We start from the raw sequence: 22,350 nt of genomic DNA, 5'->3' as shown, positions 1-22,350 counted from the left end.
ATTTAATAATTGATTTGAAAAAATATATATATACCAAAAATTTATAAGAGATGTAAAAAATCATTTCTCTAATAAAATCTAAGGAAACTCACGACACTAAGAACACATATATATACATTTTGACTTATTAATTAACAGCACTGAAATAACACTTCAATCCCTGGAATGATGACGATCTATTATTACGTCGCCGACAAAGGAATTTCTGTTCATACGATTACCGTGTGCCATGACATCGCGCGCGCGTTAGGCCCACCCATCATTGATAAGTACACTGCGCTCTTAGAATTCAACTCTGCCAGACTGCCACTTCTTTCTCTTCTCTCTCTGGATTGCAAGCTTAAAAGCAAGATCGCACAGAAACACACACAACAGATCTAAGATCCAAATCCTCAATGCGGTGCTCTCATTTCCGCGTCTGAGGTAATAATATATCCCAACTCAAATTCCATTTCTGCAATGCAAACCAACCTGGTCTGTCATATTCGTGTTCGCTTTCAATGCTTAGTCCGCTTATTGAAACAACTCTTGAGCAATTTAAAGGAATAATCTTTCCCTTTCGTTCCATTCTTCCCGGGACCAAAAGGGTCGGGGATTTTAGTTTTTTTCTCAATTGGTTATTGATTGAAATAATGTCAGCTGGTCCACAAAGCCCACCAATTTATACGGATCTGAGTCCACCGCTTACTTGGTTTCCATTGTATTATGATTGTGTTTTCCATTTCTGAATTCTGTTTGTATGTGAACTTTTTTGTGTCTTCGATTTTGATCCGGTATCATTGAATCTGGTGGGCTAAGCTCAAAGGTGTGGTCCTATTTGATTATACTAATGGTTATGTGGCTATGCTGATTATGGAAGATCTTTGTTTCTCTTTATGTTTGTTCTATTTTTGGAGCTCTTTTTGTTTTCTTAGATAAAGGTGGGGGAAGAAGAGGATTTGAAGTTTTTTTATTTTAGATCTTTCTGAATTTGGGAGCTGAATGTATTGAATGCAGCAGGTGTTTTGCTTAATGTGGGTTTGAGTCTTTACTCGGAAACTAAAAGAACATATATGGTACAGTTTATGATTTCATTTTCATTTTCTAGGCAAGCTAAAGGGCTCAAACAAGGCGCTGTAGAGTTCTTATGTTTGGGCGTTTGCTTAGATAACACTTGATGTAATTATGTCTATGAAATGGAGCTAAAACTTGAATTCCCGAACGTCAAAGTTTATGCAATAGTTTTGATTTAATTATTTTTTTAATGTTGATTTACGTAATTCTGTCAGAGAGATCGATTGAATGGATTTGAAATGGATTGTCCGAGTATTGTTTCCTCCACTAATGCATAGTGCGAGGAGAAGCAAATGAATCACTATAATTGTTTTATTTTATTTTATTTTTATTTTTTTATGTCGGGAACCTCTTCAAGGCAGGGCCCTTCGGACCTACCCTTGCAAAGTAAACCCCGGTCCTATGCACCGCACCCTTACTTGACAAAGCTTCTAGTTAATTGTTTTTATTTGCAATGCACTGGCCCGTGTGTTGTTCCATCTTGCGAATTTCTTTCATTTTTCTTGAATGAGAATTGTGAGCGGTAGTGGCTCAAGTACAAATATCGGTCAATTTACGGCTATGAGAATTGTTTCTTCCACATAATTTTAGATTTGAAACAGTGAACATTTACTGTCATTATGTGGTCTATTGACCTCTAAAAGCTAATTTTTTACCATGATTTTTCTCAAACAGGGTACAGTTTTGTGGACTCACTGCTTTACATAAAAATAGTCATGTCAAGGAGGCAAGCAAGCTCCACACGACGTGGTGGAAGCTTTCCTTTTGTTGGAGCCTTAAATTCAAAATCAAAATCTTCTCCGATATTATCCGTATGCCTTTTCCTTCTGGTATTCTTCTGATCACTTTTCTTTTTGCCAACATATCTTTGAGTTTCTATTCTATGTGTAGTTGGTATGTCAGTGACAGTAAGAGATCATGATTGTTGGTTACTAACTCCCTATCAATGTTAAGCCCATATTAATTGTTGGTTCATAGTTATTGGTTCATATCCTAATAGTTTCTTGTTGTCTTTTGGTTGAAACTTGCAGGGAGCGTTCCTTCTAATCGGCTATGCTTTTCGTGGCTCAGGTTTGTATTTGGGCTGCCTACACTTCTCTTATCATTACATATAATAATTTTTAACTTCTAGCCACAACAGGTTAGCCATGCCATTTTTGGCTTCTTGTTGTCAAATTTAGCTATGGGCCAACATTAGTCGATTCTTTTTTCGGTCTACGCTAATAATTGTTTTTTTTTTTTGGTTTGCTAAGTTACTCGGTTGTTTGTGTACTTTCTTTGTAGATCAAAACATGTTTTGAGTTATTTTCTTTCTTTTTTAATTAATGCATTGATTAAATTGTCATTTTTAACAATACAGGTGTATTTGGGCGAGGTAGAGAAGCAATTAGTAATATTGAAGGTAAATTTATTTTGCCTCCTTCTCTTCAAAAAAAAAAAAAGAAAGAAAAAAGATGTTGCTGCTTATTTTTGCCTCGTAAATGAACATATAAAGGTCTAGGTATGTTATACATAACACTTTTGTAACTTTTTAGGTATTGATATTAAACTGCTTAAATATTGGACAGTGGAAATTTTTTTGTTTAAAGAACTTTTTTTGTTTGCATTTGGATAAATTGGAAGTTTGTTTTGTTTTGTTTTGTTTTTTGATTTTTTTTTTTTTTTTTTGGTACACTGGAGGCACATTAGGTCCCTGGGCATACAATGAAAGATCTGTCCACGCCCTGTCATGAAATAAAGTGGGAGCAAGGTGAAAGGGGACAACTTCCGCCTTGATCCTTTAGTCATGAACAAAGCTGTACATATCAATAGTGTATGTATAGCCAAAAAGGGTAGCTTTTATAATGATAAATGTTTTCAAGTGTTGCTTTTGCTTGAAAAATCAGGTCTTTTCAACAAGGGATATTGTGGAAAACTTTAATCAAGCAATATTTTGTTTTTGGTAATAGTGATTGTATTAATGTGATAAGTAAAGTGAACACTAGATTATCGAGAAAGTACTTTTAATTCTTGAATTCGGTGTGTGCCAAGATCCGAGATTCTGGATTTGTATGTTATTTCCCAAAAACTCATGCAAAATATGATAAAATTCCTAGTATTGAGATTCTCTATCCAAGAAAAAAGTGGAACCATATAGGCAAAAGCTCTAACTTAAATGTCATTGGACAATATGTTCTGCTATTACATGCACCTACGGTCCAACCAACCAATTGGGAGAGAATCAATAGCTTCAAATGGTGACCTTATCATTCAGCATCTACAGTAGCCAGTAGGTCACATTTTCCCTTGTATATGTGTCATGCGGCATATAAAGGTGAAAAAATTCTGAAAATCTCAGATGTTTTTCAATTTGAACCATATTAAAAATTAATCAATCCCAATTTTTTGGCTGATAAAGTTTCCATTCTCATTGGCCAAAGTGTGGTTTAAGTTGGTGCAAAGAAATCACTGTTAGCAATATGCCGTCAACTATTTGTTTAAGTACAAGTTGGAAATTCATTTCATCTTGCAGGTGACTTTTCTTGCACGTTAGAAGTTCAGAGAGCAATACCTATTCTAAAGAAAGCATATGGGGACAGCATGCATAAAGTTTTGCATGTGGGCCCTGATACTTGTTCTGTGGTCTCCAAATTGTTAAAAGAAGAGGAAACTGAAGCATGGGGTGTGGAACCATATGACATAGAGGACGCTGATGGAAACTGCAAGAATCTTGTGCGCAAAGGCATTGTACGTGTGGCTGATATCAAGTTTCCTCTGCCTTATAGACCAAAATCTTTTTCTCTAGTTATTGTGTCAGATGCTTTGGATTACCTGTCTCCAAAATACCTGAACAAGACTCTTCCAGAATTTGCAAGGGTGTCTGCTGATGGTCTTGTTTTTTTTACAGGTATTCTTCTTCTTCTTCTTTTTTGAGAAATTTATGTAACTTAATGATATATTAATATTACAAAAATATCCATGTTATTCTTCTTCTTCTTCTTTGACAAATTTATGTAACTTCATGATATATTAATATTGCAAAAATATCCATGTTATTTTATTGGAGAATCATTTTGTAAATTGATGTTCTAAAGTAATTGTACTCTAGCTACATCAGTTTTGGTGGGTGCATCATTAACCTCTGAGACATCCAAAGAGATGTTTAACAATCTCCTATATTTATCTCCCTCGCTAATTCATCTCACTCTTGAGGACACAATCAATATTTCTCATCATAATCAATAATATGCAGAAACACTTCCATTTATAGCATTAAAAGTATACTTCCCTGTTGGACATATGTACACCTTTGAATGATTTTTAGATGTATTTTTCTTGGTTCTGTTATTCCTTTAGGATGACGTCATAAAAATCTCCTGCTGGCATTTATGTTTAATCTCTAATTTTCCAAGTTTTTCATCATTGTTATTTAGGTGAAATAGTAGTTCAGCTTGATCTCTGTGTTGGTAATAATATCTTAAGTTTTCTTTGCTTTTCAATTTTATATTTAGGCTACCCTGGTCAACAGAGAGCTAAAGTTGCTGAGTTATCCAAATTTGGACGCCCGGTAAGTGTATCTCACATTTCTTGCATGGTGTCTCTCATCTCTTGGGTTGTTTTTGGATTATAACTACTCTGCTAGCAGTCATGTTCTTAGCGAAGTCTCTTTGGTGCACTTTTCAATAAAAAACAGTTTCATTAAGTCAAATATAATTAAGATAATAGAATATGGTTGATTGGTAAATGAAGGGCTATATATAGGAAGACCGAGTACAATTCTTTAGCGTTCTCAAAACCTTTAAACAAATTTCAGTTGTGATTATACGGTTTTTTACGTGTCATATGTACCTGTGGTACAATATCGGCATGTTCAATTGTTTCTGTAACATTTTTTGAGTTCTCTTATCCATTTGCATTTTGACTATTGTTTATGCTTTCCTGTTAAGGCAAAAATGAGAAGCTCGTCTTGGTGGGCACGCTTTTTTGTCCAAACCAGCTTAGAAGAAAATGAACCTGCCATTAAGAAGTTTGAGCAGGCTGCATTCAAGAATTCATACAAGCCAAGCTGCCAAGTGTTCCATCTCAACTCATACCATTGATATTTTAAGATTATAATGACATCTTATTCATTGTTTTTGGGATTCTATCCTGCCACAAAGCCACAAAAGGAAAAAAAAGTGATAAGAAAAAAACTGTTCAGCTCTCATATAATGTATTCTCTTTGTGATGATTAGCTTTGCTACAATAGATGTTAATGATGATACCTTGCTGTTTTGTTCTCAACATTATACTATCAATTAAATTTATTAATTTAATTGAAAATTTTTACCCTTTTCTCCGTAATCTTTCTGTTTTTATTCACCATTTTTGAGAAGTTCTCATGCAAAAAAGCCACAAAGGAAAAAAGAGAAGATGTTCAGCTCTCATATAAGATGTGCCCCCTGTGGCTCATTAAATTTTGTGTCATTAGATGTTGATCAAATCCATTTGTTTCTAATTCACTGTATATATTGTCAATATCTATTAATTTGAATGATGGAAAATATTAGCACCAATTGTTTTATTCTGTGATCTGTTTGTTAAATATTAAAATCTGGTTTCCTTAAATCTGTGTTTTACTCTCTCTGAAAGTCTTATCTCCAGGCTACTTATCTTGCCTGTGGATATTGCTTGTGCATATGAGCTTTTAGGAATCTGTGGTTCGCTCCCACAACATAACTCCAGCAAATCATTTTGCCCCCCTTTCTTTCTGGCGTATGGTATGAAGGCTAAAATTAGGGTACAAACACAAAAGAGTCAATTATGTATATTCTACAGATGTTGCATGCCTCTGATGTGCTATAGGATCTTCTAATGTAAAGCCTGTGGACATTTAAAACTATCCGAAAGCATTGCTCCAACATAATAACATTTACTAGGATTATGTTGGCTAAAATCTGCTCAATTTACCTCCTAGAAGAAAAAAAAGGAGTTTGAATTGGTTCTTATGGATGTCTTACCGTAGACAAGGTCAAAGAAAGAATCAAAATTGTATCAACTTGATCTTAACTGACTACTTCACAGTTTCTATAAGCTTTTGTATTTTGGTCGGTGCCATAAGTTAGAGCAGCGCCAGTGGTTGGCTGGTAGACAGCTTTGATGTTATGCCTTCCTCGATACTGAGACAGCACTGGGATGCCTCTACATGAGCATTGCCCTTCCCTGAAGCAGTGAAAAGGCCAAGTTGAGCATGCTCCGGTGTATTACCAATAATCCCCACATGAGCACTGCCCTTCCTTAAAGCAGTGAAACCTGTGAGCATCTCTAACAGTGATTTCCCTCCCAGCAATGGCAGAGATAAATTTAATTGCATTGTGGCAATCCCCACAAATCCTTAGGTTCTTCACTACAAGTATAGGTTCCCCATCTTTAGTCGAGATCAGCCCAAATGCAACAGCTAGCTTCTCACTGTGATACCCTAACCTTATCTCCTTCTCTCCCTGCCCTGTTTCGTCATCCTTAACCAAAGCCCATCTCACATCTGGCACATACCCTGCTCGCTTCATCTTCCTCAACATCTCCCCCAGGTACTCGTGAATTTCCATTATCATCGGGTGTGAACTATCTTCAGCCACAAACACATGAATCCTCTTATTCACCTCTATCCAGCTACAACCTGGTTTCTTCTTCACACCTCTATCTCGCATAAGCTTTCTAATTCCTGCTACCTCTTTCCATTTTCCAGCACTGGCATACATATTGGCAAGCATGACATATGGAGCAGCATTTGAGGGTTCTAACTGAAGAAAATGATTGCCGGCCTTTACTGCAAGCTCCATGTTTCCATGCGTTCTACAGGCACCAAGTAATGCAGCCCACTCAATGGATCCAGGGCTAAATGGCATCGTCTCAATCAGCCTCTCAGCTTCACTCAGTTTGCCGGCACGGCCTAAAAGATCTATCATGCATGAATAATGCTCTGCTTCTGGTTCAATGCTGAACTTCTCTTTCATCATATTGAAATAACTCTGACCCTCCTCAACTTTTCCAGTGTGTGCACATGCAGAAAGGACAGAGATGAATGTTATACTTGAAGGGGCAATACCTGTCTCCAGCATTTGTTGAAACAGACGTAGTGATTCTGTTCCAATACCATGTTGAGCATAACCTGCAATCATCGAATTCAAAGAAACTGTATTGTGCTCTGACATCCTATCAAATAACCTCCTTGAATCTTGAAGATTCCCACATTTTGAGTACATCGCAACAAGAGCATTATTCACGGAAATTCGATTCAAAGGAATCTCAGATTTGATTGCCATTGCATGAATCTGTTTTCCTTGAGAGGGAGATGACAAATTGGAGCATGCACTAATCACGCAGACAAAGCTGCAATCATCAGGGCGGTAACCGACACGCTGCATCTGTCGGAAGCAGTAAATAGCATCTTTAGAGAAATCCTCGTTTTGGGAAAACCCCGAAATCATTGTGTTCCATAGAACCAAATCCGGTTCAGGAATCTCTTCAAAAACTTTCCTACAATCTGACATACCACCCCTACACTTAGAATATAAATCAATCAAACCACTACCCACATGAGAATTCTGGTGAAACCCAGTTTTTATCAACTTAGCATGAAACTGAAGCCCACCCAACAAATCCTCCACACACGTAAATGCAGTCAAAACACTTGCCAAAGTAAACATATCAACATCAAATCCTCTCCGTACCATTTCCTGAAACAACCCCAGCGCTTTTATTCCTTTCCTATGCTGTCCATACGCCACGATCATCGAATTCCAAGACACCTCATCTCTAACATCTCCCATCCCATAAAACACCCTCTTCGCCTCCTCCAGGAACCCATTCTTACTATAATACGTTACAAGCACATTGTTAACCGAAACATAAGAATCAAACCCACCTGACACCGCCAAAGAGTGCAATTGCCTAATCATGTCAATGCCATCACAACAAGCGGTGATCATACCAGAAAGAGTGAAGCCATCCATGTCAAGACCAGTCTCTCTCATTCCCTTAAACATGCAAAAGGCGGTTTCAGTGTCGCCGCGATCGGCATAGGCAGAAATAAGAGTGTTATAAGAGACAAGGTCCGGTTGGGGGATTTGATCGAACAGTTGGTGAGCAAGGTCAGTCTTGGATTCCTTAGCGTACGCAGCAATGATGGCGTTGAAGGAGAAAACATTGGGGTCTAGGGTCCAGTCGAAGGCGCGGCGAGCCGCGGAGAGGCGGCCACATTTGGAGTATAGAAGGATGAAGTGGTTGGAAAGGTAGGTGGAAGGAGGGACGAGGGACTTGATGTAGAGGGCGTGGAGAGACTTGCCAGGGAGGAGGTCTTTGTGGGCAATGCATGTTTTCAAAAGGTGACAGAATGTTTGCAGGGACCATGAGATTTGGTTCATCTAATACTACCCAACTTTACCTGAGGAAAAGACATCGGCCTGTGTTAATAGAAAGGAAGTGGGCAGTGGCTGGGAAGAGTTGCTCGATCTTGCGTTCTATCGCCGTACAAGTTCTCCACAATTCAGTGAAGGGCGAAATGAGTCTGTGACCTATTCTACTTTGTGACACAAAGACTTGGAAAAAACATCGAATGAAAATTGTCTATTCCATTTCACTAGCCGTTTTAATTTGTCTATTAGTCCCTATATATAGTTTTCTTGTTTATCAAAACAATATTTGAGTTTTGGAGTGTTTTTAGAAAAAATGATCAAATTACTTTTTGGGCTTTTTGAGCAAAGAAGATTAGTTTTTTTGTCCATCTATAGTCAGGTATGTTTGCCACCTGTTAAAAAAAAAAAAAAAAAAAAACATCATGTAAAATAGGAAGAGTTTCAAAGGATCATCGGCCTTGGCTGGACACACTTCAATGTTTAAGTTAGTCTGTTTGTCTAGAGTGAAAACATAGTAATGAGCTAAAAATTTTGAAAGATGAATCAATCTCCTTTACCTATTGCGTTGCATCCCTTTTATAGGGTTTTAGGCCACTGCTTTCTATCATGTAGTTGAAAGATAGTGGATGATGGTTGAGAGATAATGATGTGAAATCCCCTAGTATATGAAAGAGTAAAAGAGTGCTTTCGTTGTAGTGGTTGACACATTTAGGTAGTGATGGAGAGATAATCTCTTGAAATATTTGGAGTAGCTGAGTTATTGTAGAATTTAACAGTAATTTATCTGAATGAAATTGCTTTGGTGGGACTCATAGTGAATTTTGTTCTGAACAAATACTATGTGTAGTACATCTATGACATATTATTATCTCTTAGGAAAGAAGTGGTGCCGGTAGAAAAATCTCCTTTATGGGTGAATGTATGATTCCTTGGCGACCCACCCCCACCTTGTCCCCGTGAAGGTGGTTACAAAGGTGGGAGAACTCTTGCGACCCACCCTCTTCCATGCTAATGTAGGTTGCAAGGACCTCTCACCTCCACCATCGCAACCACCTCTACCCTCTTTCAATCTTAACCGTTAATTAAACTTTTATCAGAGAAGACACATAGCCTATCATTACACATGCAAAATGTATTATGGAAAATCAAAACTGTAGTGGAGTATTCAAAATGTAATGAAAAGGATATTGTATGATCTACTTTGCATATGTTTTTGTTAGGCCTTACCATAGAATATATAGGATCCACCGCATTATGTATTTTATATGCCCCCAACCTTGCATTGCATGCGAACCTAGGCCGAGTAAGTGGATTATTTATGGATGAATATTTGTTTACATCGTATTTCTTGAGATTGTACGAGTCTAAGAATCAATGGATAAATATGGACTTCATTCACTAGGATCATTGTGACACCATGTAAAATCCCATGTAAAGTCTTGTCACAATATCAAAGAATTTGACTAATTAAGCATATCAATGCAAAATGCTTTTGAGTGAGATTTTTCTTTTTTAATATGATCAACAAAAGAAAAGAGAAGGAAAAATGAGAATTTAAACTAGTAAACTTTGTTTCATAATAGCGTTGAGTGAGACTTTTGTACGGACTTTTGTGCTCGGATATTTGCCAAATCAGTGGGCATAATTGGTGTGTTTGGTTCTGGTTATTAACTAGTAGGCAGTAGCCCCCATGAGATATTTTTCTAGTGAAGCAAGTGCGATCGAGGACAGAACTTCCAACATATGTGCCACCTGAGAGGCAGCACCTTGGGATATCGTACACTTCGGTTGTCAACATACACAGGGTCCAGTTCTTGGTGGGCCTCGGCCCATAATTTCGATGCGATGTCAGGCCCATCAAATTTAGTGTCCCCACCTGATCAGGAACCCAGCATTCATGGTCACCATTTCAGGATTCAAATGGCCCAAAACTAGCTGTCATTGGAAACGACGGTTACTCCCAACTGGCTGTGGGTCAATCCTGGATATCCTTTCCTCTAGTTTGTGAGCCATGCAAGATGAGATTCTTTCCCGACTGCAAAACCGACATGAATCCAGCATAAAATTTGTAGATTATAATTGAATGATACATATGACCGTTTAATTGAATGAGTCTAGTTAATGTTGATTTATATAATCTTCTATCTATGCATCAATATGATTTAAACCCCCTAACAAACGAACACCCGACCTTTATTAATCTTGAGATCGTAGAAATTAAAATCAAAGACGCACAACAGTGAAGTACGTAGGGCCAGGAGCACGATGGAGCAACACGGAGTGCGAAGGTGAGGTGCTTGAGTTGGCTCAAAATCGCAACAAGGCACACTACAGTGCTTTGTTGGCATTGCTTGATTTGGATAGGCTAGGTGCAGCAAATAATGAGAAACAGACTCAGAATTGAGACCCTTTGATGTGTGCGAGTGAGGCACACTCCATGCCTGACTGTTGCCCATACTGACCCACTTGTACATATAACAAAACAAAAATCTAACTATTTGATACATCCATGCACGACTATGACTGCCTTCAATGGTCCTCGCTTCATAAATTGTAGCGTACGTGACTTGAACTACTTGATTTAATGTTGCCTAGCTCATTAAACTGGACTTATAATTAATGGTTGATTGCATTACATAACAACGATTTTGAACTTATCAAGTTGATATTAATTATATCTTGATCATAAGTACATATATGTTGCTTCACTAAGTCATAATCAGTAGTTAATTAGTGCTAGCTATATATCTAGCTCAACCCTTAGGCAATTTAATTAGACCGTTGCCTAAGACCCAATGAATAATTGTACAATAAATAATCTCTAAGTAAGGCCCCCGATTATATATGGTAACAAAAATAATTTTATAATATTGGGGCTTTTTAGAAAATCTCTAGACATGAAAATAAAAATTTATTGATTCTAAACATGCATGTAGTCATAAAGAATAAACTTTCCATGAAATTAAGTTAATATTGGGCCTCAATTCACATTCATAGATTTTTCAAGGTATATATACATATAAATTCTTGGAATGTCAACATTAATTTTAATTAAATTTTAAGTAGAATATGGAAAATTCTTTATATCCAATGTGCTAGCTCCAAGACTTGATTGGTAATATCGCATTCAAAAGAATGATAAAAATATAATATTAATATTAAAAACAAAAAAAAAGTTATTTAAATATAAGTAAAAGGCCTCAAAATATATCGAGCCGGCCCTAAGGGTAGCAATGGTCATGAATAATGAAAAAAGTACTAAATCATTATGAAATTCAATGTGCAATAAAAAACCGATACAGGTACATAGTCTCCCGGCCCCCTCACCCGCGCGGGATGTCCTGTAAAACTGAAAACTTCTCTCTATTAATTGCTCGTGTCATAGAGGAAGATTTGGTTGATACTCAAAGTGTTCTCTGTTGGTGATTACTGAAAATTTTCAGATATTAATCCAGAATCATATATATTTCCATGCAAAACCTGTAGCTGCAACATGCATCTAGCTACGTACCCATCAACAATTAATCAACCCTATATATCCTTGAAACTTCAGACGAATGAGAACCATATGGATAAATATGTACCACTCATGAGCTAGCTAGCTAGCACGTACATACACATGCCGCATAACAGCAACTTTGAATTCCGAATTGTCCATTCGCGACCTTCTTGCAAGTCAATGGTTGGAAAAAGAAAAAAATCTTAAAAGTTTTTTCTAATTTGTAGAGATATATCGAAGACTTTTGATTTGATGATTCACTATTTGGTCTTGCTTTCTGGATTTTACGTGTTTTGTTTCTACCGGCCAATTTAGTTAAGTTGGTATTAGTAGTTTTCGTTGACCTTTGTAGTGTATAATTGCAAACGGACGATCGAGAGAGAGAGAGAGAGAGAGAAAGCCATGGAGGGTCCTACGTTATTGAAGAGAGGAAGCAAATGGTCCATGACAATGGTCTCCTAGGAAGAGAGTAAGGCTGTGGACTATAACGTGAATGTCATGTTAGTTGTCACCATGGACTAGGTCTCCAATGGTCCCGAAACTACATATATGTGTATGTTTAGGGCATGGTGGGGGCAGTTTGACGATGGTTTCACATGCCCTAATAACCCTTCTACTACTACAAACCATGTGGCTCAAGTGGGGCAGTGTAGTATCTCTAGAACATCCATTTAATCAAAAGGTTAATCAAGTTTAACGGGTAGTGTATTAGTTATAAGCATAATTTTAAACCCTAACATATCCCTGCTCCTATCAAGGGATACCAATATACCCAACTTGGCCTCACAACTCCTGACTGGGAAACAGCTTCATGATTGTGGATACGAGAGTCCATGTAATTTCCAAACTATGATGCCGGGGTGTTAGATGTCGATATTACATTACTTACATGGGATTTTGCATCATGTCTTTGCTTGTCAGGAGTGTGTCCACCAGGACAAAGTTCATAAGTTTCATCAATCAGATCATTCCAGCCTGATGAGAAGCCATTCTGACCTGGTTAGGAAGATATGGGCCACACCATTTGCAGAATTGTCCTTGTATTATGAATTCATTATCAGATTAATTACTGCAACTAGTCAGCTGTTGTCCTTAATTATCAAACCATAAGTCTAGTCTCTGCATTAATTAACACAGGTCATTTTCAACTTTCTGACATGTCATTTTATTTAATTACCTTAAATGTAAAAAAATAAAATAAATAAAAAATAAAAAATAAAAATAACATTTACTTTCTTCGAGTACAACATATATAATGTTGGTAACTTTTTTTTTTTAATCTAATGAGAAAACAATTGTCACATTACATGACTTTTTTTTTTTTTTCAGAAAATGACAACCTTTTCAACCATATGATTTTAAGTGAGCTAGCATTAATTGCTTATACGTACACCTATATATATAGGATTGAATGTGTAACATTACTATTTACTCCTTATTTTATGTGTCAAAGACAAAGATTCGTCATTTGATCCAAATACTATTAACATTTGATTTTTGTTTTCGTTTTTGACATCTTTTTTTCATTATTTGATTATTTTATAATTTATTATATGGGATTGTTCAATAGTCAATAGGAGAATTGATCAACTTGTCAGAAAAAAAGGATGAGCGAGCGAGAAAGAAGAAGAGGAGGAGGGACATGGAGGGGAGAGAGACTTTGACATTTTCATTCACCTAATTAATCAAAATATATATGGTCCCCTCGTTAGCTATTACCAACTCCTCTACTTTATGCATGCTTCATAGTTAGTAATTAATGAATGAACAAATTTTTTATTCCAATGAAAACATACTAGAATTAATGAATGAACATATATATATATATATATTACTCTTCTATTGTTGTGAAACACTATTCTCTTAGTGTAACATGCATCATTTCCTCGATCTGTTTAGTAAGACACTAATCCTTCATCTTTTTGATTCTTGATCTCTTTGCGAGACCATTCTTCCTGTACAATATTGTCAATTAAAATATGGCCCCCTCATTAGACATCGTCAACTCCTACTTTATGCACCATAGTTAGTACCAATACTTTCCTTCACTGTAGTGTCCACAAGTGATCACCATCGACCTCTTGTTGTTGTAGGGTTACTTCTCCGTGGTTTTTTTTTTTTTTTGAGGGAACTTCTCCGTGGTTTTTTGAAGTAACCCCGATGCATGATGAGAAATAAATAATTAGATCATTTAATTTTATTTAGGTTTTATTAACTAATTAGGCTATTAATTTAATTTTATATGTTATTTGAATTTTAAGGGTTGCATTATTTTGTAATTTATTAAATGAGTTAGGCTCAAAGTCAGTCAACTTAGAGTTTGAGTTAGGGTTACAGTTTAATCATTACGTCTATTTAATCAAGTGAACTATTGTCCTCAAATGAAAACATATTAGAATTGATGAATAAACACATTTTGTTCTTAATTTATAAGTAGTGATTACTCTTCACTTGTGGTGAGACACCATTTCCTTGGTATAGCGCCAATTCCTCTATTTGGTGAGACGTCATATCCTTCATCTTTCATGTTCTTGATCTGTTTGGGCAACAATTCTTCCCATACTGCATCAATTAAAAGATGGTCCCCTCATTAGTTATTATCAACTCCTACTTTATGCTCCATAGTTAGTAATGGTACTTTACTATAAGTGATCAATCACCATCGACCTCTTATTGTTGTAGGGTAACTTCGTAGTAGTTTTCTAAAGTAACCCTGATGCAAGATGATAAATAAATAATCGGATCATTTAGTTTTATTTATGTTTTATTGCCTAATTAGGCTATTAGTATTTAATTTTATATGTTATTTAAATTTTAAGGGTTGTGTTATTTTGTAATTTATTAAATGGGTTTGGCCAAAAGTTAGTCAAATTAATTAGGGTTAGGGTTAGGGTTAGGGTTAGGGTTAGTGTAACACTTCAGTCCCATATTAGGAAGATGTTGAGTAGCCCAAATTTAATGAATGGTTTATAAAGATAATCATAAGTGCAGAGTTCCACATTTCCTAATTATTATGTGAAATTGGGCTTTCTAAGGAATTATATGAAAGCCTAGCTAAATTGACTAATCATTTTTGGGTGATAGCACAGATATACCTAACGCTTTTCTCTGAATCATTACAGTTAGGGTATAGTCAATGAATCTATTTAAGAGAATTATTTTACTCTAATGAATACAGATTAGAATTGATGAATAAACATATTTTATTCCATTTTAAGCTATGATTACTCTTCTCTTGTGGTGAGACACAATTCCCCTGATATAATGCCAATTCTTCAATTTGATGACACGCCAATCATATCGTTCATCTTATATGTTCTTGATTTGTTTGCGTGACTATTCTTCTCATGTTGTGTCAATTAAGATACGGTCCCTTCATTATTTATTACCAACTCCTCTACTTTATGCTCCATAGTTAGTAAGGGTACTTTCCTTCACTGCAGTGTCCATAAGTGATCACCATTGACCTTTTGTTGTAATAGGGTTACTTCTCTGTGGTTTTCTCAATTAACCATGTTGCAAGATGAAAAATAAAGAATTGGGTCTTTTTAGTTTTTTTTTTTTTAGGTTTTATTAATTAATTAGCTAGGTTATTAGTATTTAATTTTAGAGAAGTGTTACACATTCATCTATTGCATGCCTATCTCTTATCCATCTTTTTTGAAAATCTACCATTGAACTTGTAGAACCTACCTGTGGTCCTATATATTCAATGGTTGATTTGTCTATCTCTTGTATGGAGATGGACAAGAGATGGGTAAAAGATAGAAAACAAACATTTATCTTAATTTTATATTTTATTTAAATTTTAAGAGTTGTGTTATTTGTAATTTACTAAAAGGCCTTGGCCCAATGTCATTCAAATTAGGTTTAGGGTTAGGGTTAAGGTATAGTCATTGAGTCTTTTTAACTATTGCACTCCAATGAAAACAGATTTTGTTCTTTATAAGTTGTAATTACTCTTCTCTTGTAATGAGACACCATTTCTTTGATGTGATACCAATTCCTCTATTTAGTGAGACACTAATATATCCTTTATATTTCCTGTTTTTGATCTATTTGCTTGACATTTCTTCTCGTGTTGCTTCAATTAAAATATGGTTCGCTCTTTAGTTATTATCAAGTCCTCTACTTTATGCTCAGTAAAGGTACTTGCTTCACTCTAGTGTCCATAAGTGATCACCATCGACCTCTTGTTGTAGTAGGGTTACTTCTTCGTGGTTTTTGAAAGTAACTCGGATGTAGGATGATAAATAAATAACCGAATCTTTTAGTTTTACTTAAGTTTTATTTATTTATTAGGTTATCAACATTTAATTTTATATTTTATTTAAATTTTAAGACTTGTGTTATTTTTGTAATTTATTAAATGGGCTTGGCTCAAAGTCAGTCAACTTAGGGTTAGGGTTAGCGTTTAGTCAGTCTACTTAAATGAACTATTGTACTCTAATGAAAACAAAATAGAATTGATGAATAAACAAATTTTGTTATTTGTTATTTGTGAGTTGTGATTAGTACTCTTCTGTTGTAGTGAAACACAATTCCCCTGGTATAACGCCAATTCCTCTCTTTAGTGAGACGCCATATCCTTCATCTTTCTTGTTCTTGATCTGTTTGGGCAACAATTCTTCATGTGCTGCGTCAATTAAAATGCGGTCCCCTCATTATTTATTATCAACTCCTCTACTTTATGCTCCATAGTTAGTAAGGGTACTTTGCTTTACTGTAGTGTACGTCCATAAGTGACCACTATAAACCTCTTGTACTGGGGTTACTTCTTCAGGGTTTCCTAAAGTAACTTTGATCTAGAATAAGAAATAAATAATCGAGTATTTTAGTTTTATTTAGGTTTTATTAATTAATTAGGTTATTGGTGCTTAATTTTATATTTTATTAAATTTTAACGGTTGTGTTATTTTGTAATTTATTAAATGGGCTTGGCCCGAAGTTGGTCAAATTAATTAGGATTAGAGTTAGTAGTCATTGAGACTATTTAAGTGAACTATTGTACTCCAATGAAATCATATTAGAATTGATAAATAAATAGATTTTGTTCTTCTCTTATGGTGAGACACAATTTCCCTGGTATAACGCCAATTCTTCAATTTGATGAGACGCCAATCATTCATCTTTACTGTTCTTGATTTGTTTGCGTGACAATTCTTCCCATGTTATGTTAAAAAATATGGTCCCCTCATTATTTATTATCAACTCCTCTACTTTATGCTCAATAGTTAGTAAGGGTACTTTGCTTTACTGTAGCGTGCATAAGTGATCATCATCAACTTCTTGCTGTAGTAGGGTTGCTTCTTCGCGACTTTCTACTTCGCGACTTTCTAAAGTAACCTTGATGCCATATGAGAGAAATAAATAATCGGGTCTTTAATTTAATTTTATTTTAAGTTCTATTAATTAATTAGGTTATTAGTATTTTATTTTATATTTTATAATTTATTAAATGGTCTTGGTCCAATGTCAGTCAAATTCGGGCTAAAATTAAAGATTTTAAGTGAACTATATATATATATATATAGCGAGACATCATTCTCTTAATTAGTATGTACGGCAATTCGATTCTCTTCAATCCTTCATTTTTTCTATTCTTGACCTATTTGCGTGACAGTTCTTTTTGTGCTGCGTCAATTAAAATCTGGTCCCTCCTTAGTTATTATCAACATATCTACTTTATACTCCATAGTTAGTAAGAGTACTTTGCTTCAGTGCAGTACTGCCCATAAGTGATCACCATCGAGCTCTTGACCTCTTGTTGTAACACTATAGAATAGGGTTACTCTGGTTTCCTAAAGTAACGCACTTTGAGCCTTAAAATGCCAGAAAGGATCAAGTAAAACGTATATGAAACATGAGCTGTCCCTCACTATTCTCAATTCTCTCAAAGACAGTACCATAATAAATTGAGAGAGAAAAAACAAATGGGCTCGAATATGGCTACCACCTCACCTACCTACCTAGAGAGCTAGCGTGTTGCTATTTTGTTCCGTCAACCTCATTTAAAAAGAAATCATCTGTCACTTTTAACACTTTACTTCCCAAAAGACACTTTTTGTGTATGATTTCAAGTGATATTCGAAGTTCATGAGTGAGAGAGATTTCTCTTTACTACTACTACTGACGCTATAAGAAATCAGGTAGCTAAAAACTAACGGCGGACGGTTGATTACAAAGTTGTTAGCAATTACTGCTTGTTTATAATTAATAAATATTCCAATATTCTACCAAACTCGATCATCAATTTTAGCCTAGCTTTTAATTCTCCTGGCTTTGTAAAACGAATGCCCCTTTCCTCACCGTCCATGTGGTGAACATCATTATGAGAACATGATCCCATCAACTCCATTCGATGGGCCACGAGCTGGAGAACCCCCTGGTAAAGAATCTTTGTTAAATTTGGCCAACCACATTGCCAACCACAAAAGGTTTTTCACCTCATATATATATACATATATATACGCGGTTTGGTGTAATCTGTAGTGCAATATATATAAGAGCTTTTTTTTTTTTTTTTTTTTGGTTTGTTTCAGGAAGCACTACAGATTGTTTGGTTTGAAATCGTATTTGGTTGCAAGGGTGATGAACAAAAATTAAGGAGAAACAGGAACTAATGGAGAGTTTCAAAGGCCAAGGATGTGGCCGACATGTACTCGATGCGGCTAGTGCAGCGCGGGAGCATATGGGCCAGGGTGGCGCAGTCAAGGGTCCAAGTTCCGGTCGACCTTGTGGGTCATCCTTGCCATTTTCTATTAGATTTGCTGTCGGTATGGCTTTCTCAGCATTATACACTCCTTTCCCACGGTCTTTGTTTGTTTTTTTCTTCCATATTTTGGGTTTTTGGTTTTCACTTCCTCTCGATCACATTAACCGTCATCAACAATATAGAATATGCAAAACCAAATCTTCAGAGTCAAGGTCGGTGTCAAGTTTTTTCATTGTGAATAACATAAATATATATAAAACATTGAACTATAGCTGAGGTCATGTTTAATATTCATTTAATTTTGAGAATTCCCATATAACAATTCTTAAGGATTGGCCTTGTGTGTTAAAACACGAACATTTTTTGTTTTAAAGGTGATCCTCAAAAATCCCAATCCAATTACCAGCTAGCGTATTCCATCTCAAAAAAGATCTAGCTCCTTAACCGAGAATTTTGTGCCACGTGGCATCATCTTCGGTCTTCACCTCAAATTTTGTAAATATTAGTTTTACCCAAAAATTAATCTCAGTGTAAATCAACCCCTACTTCAAATTTAGTGCCGTACGTGTGGCATCATCTTCATGATTACCGTAAAAAACAGTTGATGATGGGTTATAATAGTTTTACTTTCCTGCATTAATGCTAGTTTGTCCTTATTATGAGACAAAATAATAAATTATTCCCTTTCTTTCAATAGTCGAAGTATTAATTTTCCTAGCATTTTACCGTTATAAATTGATGTGACATTAATTATACAAAACACTTACCTATTAATCATTATTTATTTACGTTATTAGTCTCTGTTATAACTTGGATTAATAATCCCTGAACAACCTCCCACGTGACTTTATAGCCAATGGGCGAGAATTTCCAAATGTAGAGGGATGAAGCCGATTGAGTAAAACTTAGTAGTTAATAGTGTATATTATATAGAGATATTTGGGCCGGTGAAGAGAGAGAAGGAAAACGCGTACATTATATATTCAGGCTTAATAATATTAGATTAATATTTCTATAAAGTCCTGTCTCTCGCGTTATGGTCAAAATTTTGTTGTTTAGCCACGTGGAATTCTATGTAGAGTAGAGCTCCTTTATAATTATATATAGGAGAAATTACATCTTAGTCTCCAAAGTTGATAGTGTTTTTCAATTCGAACATCAAAGTTTCAATTTTTTTTTTCAATTCGACCAATATCATTCCAAAATTCTCATATTGCCCCTGATTTTTTTTTTTTTTTAATGAAAACGAAAACAAATTTGGGGGTGCAAAAATAACCAGATGACCCCCGAATTTTTTTAAATTTTTTTTATAAAAAATAAAAAAATAAAAATTATTGGCAATATGGAAAGTTTTGGATAAAATTGGTCAAATTCTAAAAATTTGAAACTTTGGAGGGTGGATTGTAAAAATTGAAACTTTGGTGTTCGAACCGAAAAACGCTATCAAGTTTAAAGAATGAGTAAATTGTAATTTTTCCTTATATATACTAAGCTTCCATAGACCCGTTCACCACACCTACAGGCTCTCTTCAAAATCAAGATTCCCAACCCAAAATCTCTCTCTCTCTCTCTCTCTCTCTCTCTCTCTGTGAGTGTCTCTGTCTTTCTCTTTCGCTCAGCTTGTTAATTCATAGATTAATCACAGCAGAGAGACCAAAAATGAGGCAGTTGTCTACAAAGGCTACGTGCAACTCTCACGGGCAAGATTCCTCATACTTCCTGGGGTGGCAGGAGTACGAGAAGAACCCGTACGATGAGGTTCGGAATCCAAAAGGGATCATTCAGATGGGTCTTGCGGAGAATCAGGTTAGAAAACCATCCCCTTCATTTTCTTAATTTTCTTCCTTCAATAATGGAATATTCTTATCCAACGTCGTATATCTACACGTACGTACGTGATTGCTTACATCGTTTTGATGATATATAAAAATATATGCAGCTCTCCTTTGATCTTCTCGAGTCGTGGCTTACTGAGAACCCGGACGCTGCGGGGTTCAAGAGAGGTGGAGAATCCATTTTCAGAGAGCTTGCTCTCTTCCAAGACTATCATGGCCTCCCCGACTTCAAAAAGGTATATATATATATATATATATATACTACTTTTATTATCCGGCGAAAATGAAAATATTTTTGCCTACTTCTGGTATATATATTGATCATGTTTTTGTCTAACTCCAATTTTGATTATGTTGTTTAGGCATTGGTAGAATTTATGGCGGAAACCAGAGGAAACAAAGTGAGCTTTAATCCCAACCACTTAGTTCTCACCGCCGGCGCAACTTCTGCTAACGAGACACTCATGTTTTGCCTGGCTGAAGCCGGCGAAGCCTTTCTCCTTCCAACGCCATACTACCCTGGGTACGTATAACAAATATATTTTTCCTGAAGAAATATATATATATATATATTGCCAAGTTGCTCATTCTTTTATAGTATAAAGTGCATTTCCCTGATTTTGCTTGCATTTTTGCAGATTTGATAGAGATCTCAAGTGGCGAACCGGGGTTGAGATTGTACCGATACACTGCACTAGCTCCAATGACTTCCAAATTACTGAATCGGCTCTTGAAGAAGCCTATCAAGAAGCACACAAACGTAATCTTAGAGTCAAAGGTGTGTTGGTCACCAACCCATCAAATCCATTGGGCACCACAATGAGTCGAAGTGAACTGAACCTCCTCATTAACTTCATTACCGCCAAAAACATCCATCTCATAAGCGATGAAATTTATTCCGGCACCGTTTTTAGGTCTCCAGGCTTTGTAAGCGTCATGGAAGTTCTAAAGGACAGAAACTGTGACAACACCCAAGTCTGGAACCGCGTTCACATTGTCTATAGTCTTTCAAAGGATCTGGGCCTACCTGGTTTTCGTGTCGGAGCAATCTACTCCAACGATGAGATGGTCGTCGCCGCGGCGACCAAAATGTCTAGCTTTGGCCTTGTTTCTTCCCAAACTCAGTATCTTCTCTCCGCATTGCTTTCCGACAAGAAATTCACGAAAAATTACCTCTCCGAGAACCAAAAAAGGCTTGAACAACGACATAAAATGCTTGTTAGGGGCCTCCGAAAGGCCGGTATTAGCTGCCTTGAGAGCAATGCAGGATTATTTTGCTGGGTAGACATGAGGCACCTCTTGCGCTCCAACACGTTCGACGCCGAAATGGATCTTTGGAAGAAAATTGTTTACGCTGTCGGCTTAAACATCTCTCCTGGACATTCCTGCCACTGCGCCGAACCGGGCTGGTTCCGTGTCTGCTTTGCTAACATGTCCGAAAAGACTTTGAACCTCGCCATGCAACGACTCAAGGCCTTTGTCGTCGACTCCACGGCCAAACTCAACAATCACCATTCTTCCAAGAACTCCAAAAGAAAGTCAAGCCCTAAATGGGTTTTCCGGCTATTGTCTCGTGACTGTCACCGTGACCGCGAGTCCGACGAGCGATAGTCTGGTGTGACTTAAGAGTACTATATTTATCCACTTTCAAATTTTTTTCCTTTTATTTTTTTTTGGCTGGAGCCCAGTTTTCCATTTTACCAAATTGTATGTAGAAGGTGCGCTCTATCCTAGCCTTGTGGATGAGAAGTGACTTTAGTTCCGTTTGTACAAGCTGGTTAATTTGTGTCATCGATCCTCTTGCATGAAATCTCACTGTAATTTAAATTTGATCATGTCCTGAGAATGTAACTACGGTTTAATTTAATGAATACC

The 22,350-nt window shown here is 36.2% G+C and overlaps 3 protein-coding genes across 3 annotated transcripts; 2 read left to right on the top strand and 1 right to left on the bottom strand.

The window, feature by feature from the left end:
• Window positions 1-178: 178 nt before the first annotated feature.
• On the top strand, window positions 179-5,360 carry LOC132170976 (probable pectin methylesterase CGR2). Its single transcript, XM_059582151.1, has 7 exons — window positions 179-423; window positions 1,729-1,883; window positions 2,085-2,124; window positions 2,414-2,455; window positions 3,566-3,940; window positions 4,545-4,600; window positions 4,980-5,360. The coding sequence occupies exons 2-7, from the start codon at window positions 1,770-1,772 to the stop codon at window positions 5,130-5,132; spliced, it is 780 nt and encodes a 259-aa protein (XP_059438134.1). The 5' UTR covers window positions 179-423; window positions 1,729-1,769; the 3' UTR covers window positions 5,133-5,360.
• A 431-nt stretch (window positions 5,361-5,791) lies between these two features.
• On the bottom strand, window positions 5,792-8,637 carry LOC132171301 (pentatricopeptide repeat-containing protein At3g49710). The gene has a single exon (XM_059582585.1). It carries the CDS (start codon window positions 8,433-8,435, stop codon window positions 6,276-6,278), a length of 2,160 nt encoding a protein of 719 aa, XP_059438568.1. The 5' UTR covers window positions 8,436-8,637; the 3' UTR covers window positions 5,792-6,275.
• An 11,612-nt stretch (window positions 8,638-20,249) lies between these two features.
• Window positions 20,250-22,128, top strand: LOC132171998 (1-aminocyclopropane-1-carboxylate synthase 3). Its single transcript, XM_059583416.1, has 4 exons — window positions 20,250-20,446; window positions 20,580-20,711; window positions 20,838-20,998; window positions 21,114-22,128. Exons 1-4 carry the CDS (start codon window positions 20,300-20,302, stop codon window positions 22,084-22,086), a joined length of 1,413 nt encoding a protein of 470 aa, XP_059439399.1. The 5' UTR covers window positions 20,250-20,299; the 3' UTR covers window positions 22,087-22,128.
• Window positions 22,129-22,350: the final 222 nt, after the last annotated feature.

Source organism: Corylus avellana, chromosome ca2 (assembly GCF_901000735.1).
Source record: "Corylus avellana chromosome ca2, CavTom2PMs-1.0".
Lineage (NCBI taxonomy): Eukaryota > Viridiplantae > Streptophyta > Magnoliopsida > Fagales > Betulaceae > Corylus > Corylus avellana.
This window is presented reverse-complemented; position numbering and strand designations above follow the sequence as displayed.